The sequence below is a fragment of the Sapajus apella genome, unplaced genomic scaffold (assembly GCF_009761245.1).
Source record: "Sapajus apella isolate SASKATOON/1434 unplaced genomic scaffold, GSC_monkey_1.0 scaffold5, whole genome shotgun sequence".
Taxonomy (NCBI): Eukaryota; Metazoa; Chordata; class Mammalia; order Primates; family Cebidae; genus Sapajus; species Sapajus apella.
Genome location: NW_022436945.1, coordinates 29,628,503 through 29,634,289, shown reverse-complemented (window position 1 = coordinate 29,634,289; position 5,787 = coordinate 29,628,503). Strand labels below are relative to the sequence as shown.

Sequence of the window (5,787 nt, the reverse complement as noted above, 5' to 3'; positions counted from 1 at the left end):
CGAACTCCTAACCTCAAGTGATCCACCTGCCTCGGCCTCCCAAAGTGCTAGGATTATAGGCGTGAGCCACGGCGACCGGCCAGGCCTTAGGTTTTCTACTGCCCCTGGTGTTTCTCTGAAACCTGCCCACACCTTTGCAGACAGTCCTTTATTCCACCTTCCTCAAATGATCTTCAGATGAACACACCGTCTGTGTTCTGCTGGAACCCTGAATGATGCAGGAAGGAACCTGGACTGAGAAGAGTAGAGAAACAGAAATACACAAGGGCAAAAGAGGTTTTTGTCCCAGCGTTTTATTTTTTAAGGGTTGGAGTGGCTTGGATATATTGATAAGCTCATGAAGTTTTAAGAGTCAGGTCTTATTTAAAAGGTGTCATCTGAGAGGAAGGGAGAAATAGGCAGAGAGTCCTTTGCTCTCTGGAGTTGGTGACATGACCAGTGGCCTCACCGTGATTGTTTCAGATGCTCTAGAACTTGTGTTTCCAGTTCATCCAGGACAGTCCCGTCGCCAGGTTTGCCCGTGGCTGCGTGGGTAAAGCATTGGTCTGAGCTTTGAGCTGACGGAAAAGGAAACACAGAGGCTAAAGAAAAAGAACAAAGGTCAGGACCTCAACAAACCCGGAACACCTCAGTGCACTGAGGCAGTCTGACAACAAACAAAGTACTGGTGCTTTCTCAAACTTTGCAAGACTCTGCACCGCCCAGCCCGGCTCACCTTGCCAATCTCCTGTCTTACGTCTCTGGAGTCACTGGTTTGATTTCACTGCTCTGCCTCAGGGGCCTCCTTTCCCTTTCTCCAGCGTCAGGAGCCCCGTTCTGCCCTAGAGCCTGAGCTCCGACCTGCACCCAGACACTTTCCCCACCTCTAATCCCGGCCAGCTCCGTCTTATCCGAAACACTACTTTGTCCGCAAGCTACCCACCCAACCCAAAGCAGTCTCTTGCCTCCTCTCCAGAGCGCCCTGATTCCTCTTCCATAGCAGCTACCACTTCTTAGAAGGCATGGAGGGGAAGAATTTTATTTAGAAGTCTAATTTTCTGACTTTTTTTGTTTTCGTTTTGACATCTATGTCTTTAATCTGTCTGAAACTTGTTTTTGTATACAGTAATCGATTGTCTCAATAGCTACACCACATTTACCTTCCCGCTTGGGTGTAGTATTTTGTATTTTGTGTTTGTATTTTTACTTGCATTGCTTATCCAGGGAACTCTGTACCAAAGCAGGGCTAAGAGCAGTCGAATGAAGCATCCCTTCTATTTTTCCCCTTTTCTGTTTTCTTTTGTGTCAGAAATAGTTTACCTTTTCTCGTTTCCTTTTTCAGTTTAGAAGACACAACTAATATTTCCATACATTTAATGCCGTTCCTTAAATTTTTGCATCTATTCAAATAAAATACATTTTACTGATGTTAAAATTAATTTGTAGCTGGGCTGATGGCTCATGCCTGTAATCCCAGCACTTTGGGAGACCGAGGCAGGTGGATCACTTGAGGTCAGAAGTTTGAGACCAGTCTGGCCAACATGCCGAAAAACCTTTTCTATGAAAAATACAAAAATTAGCCAGGCATAGTGACATGCGCCTGTAATCCCAGCTACTTGGAAGGTTGAGGCACAAAAATTTCTTGAACCCAGGAGGCAGAGGTTGCAGTGAGCCAAGATCACCCCACTGCAAAGACACTATGTCAAAAAAAATAATAATAATAATTTGTTAACTAGACAAAGACCTTAGCATGGTGTAGGTTCCATTTTACCTTTCCCTTCTTAATTTCCATATAATTAGATAGAGTTTTTGTTCTACCTTATATGAAACTTGTCTTTTTATTATTAATAATGCTATTGCAATAATTACACAAATTATATTTTATTGATGTCCTTCTCATTGTTGCTTCTGTATTTTTCTTTTTTCCATCAAGTTCACTTTTCTTCTTGTTGAAGTTATACAGTTATTTAAATTAAGGGTCAAGGGTGGGGGCAAGGTAAGTATTGTTATTTTTTGTACGTCCACCTTTTTTGCAACTATGTATAGTTCAGCTGGGTGTTCAAATTTTATATTGACAGTCAGTTTTCTTTGGCATTTTGAAGATATTACTCCATGTTTCTTGGCTTCTATTGTTGCAGATGAGAAGTCTGTTGCCAACTCAATTGCTGTTAGTTTGACGGCAGTCTGTTGCATAATGTAGGAGCATTTTCATGGTCAGCATTTCTGTAGTGTTTTGTTGGACTCTCTCACAGCTCTTCCTTTCACTCGCTCATTCATTCAACAATTGTTTACTGGCTAATGATCGTGTACTAGGCCTGTTATTGTGCACAATGACAGAGAGCATAATGACAGAGCTTCTGGGCCCCAGGCCTGGAGAAGGTCTGAATATACTTGGAGAAATAGACATGAAAATAAAGAAATGACAGTATAACAAGATAAAAGCTATAATGACGCAGGCTGATAGTGAGTTTCTACAACTCTGCCAAGGAGTGTGTTTTTATTCAATTGAGTTTCTCACAGTTTGTAGTACCATGTCTTACCCACTGAAATCACTTAAAAATACTTTAACAATTAGCCTGAGTATAACTTTTAAAAATATTTTTCATTTTACAATTATTTTAGCTTTCACTTTTCTCCAGTTTCAGATGTATGGTCGACTATTTGCTAGCTATTTTCACAGGGATTTCCTATGAGAATTTCCAACTCAAGATGCCTTACAAAGAATTATTTCCTCCAATACCTGGTTCTCTTTTACTCTTCACCTGAATTGTCTGTGTTATTCTTAATTCCATCCTCTCCCTAAGCCCATGTCCAACCAGCCTGTCTATTATAGGTTATAAATATTTTGTGATCTGTCATCTTTTCCATTTTCTTATTCCCACCATCTGGGGTCAAGGCTTCAATGTCACTTCCCTAAACTGGTTAAAAAAAAAAAAAGAAAAGAAAAATCCCAACAGATCTCCCTGAATTGGCTTTCTATTGCTTGTGTAACAAATTACCATGCATTTGGTGTCTTAAAACAAACCACATTTATTATCTTAGAGTTTGGGAGGGTCAGAAGTCTGGAATGGATCTCACTGGGCTACACTTCAGATTTCAGCAGGGCTGCTTTCCTTCCAGAGGCTCTCGGGGACAGTCCGTTTCTTTGACTTTTCCGATGTCTAGAAGCTGCTGCTCACACTGTTGGTTCATAGCTCTTTTCCTCCATTTTTCAAAGTCAGCAACATTGGCCGAGTCCTTCTCATGATACCATCTCTTTCGTTCTCACTTTTCTGCCTCCCTTTTCTACTTAGAAGAATCCTTATCCATCTGGATAATTTATCATTATCTCCCTACCTCAAAGTGAGTTGATTAGCAACCTTAATTCCTCATTGCCAGATACTTAGCACACTGGCCAGTTCTTCACATTAGTGCTTGGACATCATTGGGGGACCATTATTCTGCCTACCATAGGTTCAATACAAATTGAAGAACTCATACCGGTAATTCCAGAGCCTTTGGGAGGCTGAGGTGGGAGGATCACTTGAGGCCAGGAGTTCAAGGCCAGCCACGGCAGCAAAGTGAGGCCTTATCTCTACAAAAAATTATTTAAAAATTGAATACTGGCTGGGCAGGTGGCTCACACCTGTAATCCCAGCACTTTGGGAGGCTGAATGGGAGGATTCCTTGAGCCTAGGAGTTCGAGGTGGTCTCGAACCTGAGCAACATAGTAAAACCCTATCTCTATAAAAAAATTAAAAAGCCAGGTGTAGTGGTGCATGCCTATAGTCCCAGCTACTTGGGAGGCTGAGGTGGGAGGATTGATTGAGCCCAGGAGTTCTGGGCTGTAGTGCGCTATGCCGATTGGGTGTCCACCCTAAGTTCAGCGTCAATGTGGTAACCTCCCGGGAGTGGGAAACCACCAGGTTGCCTAAGGAGGGGCGAATCGGCCCAGGTTGGAAACGGAGCAGGTCAAAACTCCCGTGCTGATCAGTAGTGGGATCACGCCTGTGAATAGCCACTGCAGCCGGGGCAACATAGTGAAACCCCATCTCTAAAAAATAAAAAATTAAAAAAATATTTTTTTAATGAAAAAAATTAGCCAGGGGCAGTGGTGCATGCATGTAGTCCCAGCTACTCAGAAGGCTGAGATGGGAGGATGACGTGAGCCCAGGAAGTCCAGGCTTCAGTGAGCCATGATTGCGTCAGTGCACTCCAACCTGGATGACAGAGCAAGACCCCATCTCAAAAATAAAAATAAAATTGAATGCCAGGTGCAGTGCCTCATGCTTGAAATCCCACTGCTTTCAGAGGCTGAGGCGGTAGGTTAGCTTAAAGCCATAAGTTCAAGACCAACCTGAACAACAAAGCAAGACCCTGTCTCTACACAAAACATTTTTTAGGCCAGGCATCGTGGCTCATGCCTGTAATCCCAGCGCCTTGGGAACCCAAGGTGAACAGATCACTGGAGGTCAGGAGTTTGAGATCAGCCTGGCCAACATGGTGAAACCTTATATCTAGTAAAAGTACAAAAATTAGCTGGGCATGGTGGTGGGTGCCTGTAATCCCAGCTACTCAGGAGGCTGAGGTTGGAGAATTGCTTGAACTCTGGAGGCAGAGGTTTCAGTGAGCTGAGATTGCACCTCTGCACTCCAACCTGGGTGACAGAACAAGATTCCTTCTCAAACAAAATATGTATATATATATATATATATATATATATGTATGGATATATTTAATTAGCCAAACATGGCAGTACATTCCTGTAGTCTCAGCTATTAGAGAGGTTGAGGTGGGAAGATTACTTGAGCCCAAGAGTTTGAGGCTTCACAGAGCTCTGATCACACCATCGCGCTCTATTCTGGACAACAGAGGGAGAACCTGTCTCAAAAAAAAAAAAAAATCAAAGTAAATTACATGTTCATAAAAAGGGAATGATTTAGTAAATTATGGGAGAGCCATTCTCAAGAATATGTAGCAATTTAAAAATGTGTAAATACTAGCTGGGCGTGGTGGCTCAGGCCTGTAATCCCAGCACTTTGGGAGGCCGAGGCCGGGGGACCATTTGAGGGTGGGAGTTCGAGACCAGCTCTGGTCAACAAGGTGAAACCCCCTCTCTACTAAAAGTACAAAAATTAGCCAGGCCTGGTGTTACACGGCCTGTAATCCTAGCTACTCAGGAGGCCAAGGCAGGAGAATGGCTTGAACCTAGAGGAGGATCTGCAGTGAGCCAAGATTGAGCCACTGAACTCCCTCCTAGGCCATGGAGCAAGACTCTGTCTCAAAAAGTAAATAAATAAATAAATAAACATAAATAGCAGGACAAAATCGTAAATAGATAATGACTATAATTATAGCAAAGAAACTAGACACATAAATATGATTGAAGGAAATTAATCGTAAATGAGTAGTTGTTATTGCTGTGATTGCGGAGGGTGGGTAATTGTAATTCTTTCATACCCTGCCCTTACTGTAGTGTGGCTGGATCACCGAGGCAGGAACTGCTTGTTATCTACTCAATATCTACTCTCTCCTTCCTTCTAATAAAGATAACACTGATTATCTTTGGGAAGGTAAAACTATTCCAAGATTTTCTTGCATGTGATTCATTTCTAGCTAATGAGCTACAAAAGAAAGTCACGAATGTACTTCAGCTTCTAGAATTTTTTTTTCTTTTTTCTTTTTTTTTTGAGACAGGGTCTCTGTCATCCAGGCTGGAGTGCAGTGCAGTTGCACAGTCTCGGCTCACTGCAACCTCCGCCTCCTGGATTCAAGCGATTCTCCTGTCTCAGCCTCCCGAGTAGCTGGGATTACAGGTACCCGCCACCA

The 5,787-nt window shown here is 42.8% G+C and overlaps 1 protein-coding gene across 1 annotated transcript in view; it reads right to left on the bottom strand.

The window, feature by feature from the left end:
• Nucleotides 1-467: 467 nt before the first annotated feature.
• CHRNA9 (cholinergic receptor nicotinic alpha 9 subunit) overlaps nt 468-5,787 on the bottom strand; it is a 30,753-nt gene continuing 25,433 nt past the window's right edge. The window contains exon 5 of the mRNA XM_032274327.1: nt 468-557. Within this exon, the coding sequence (XP_032130218.1) occupies nt 468-557 (90 nt within the window). The remainder of the gene's footprint in view (nt 558-5,787) is intronic.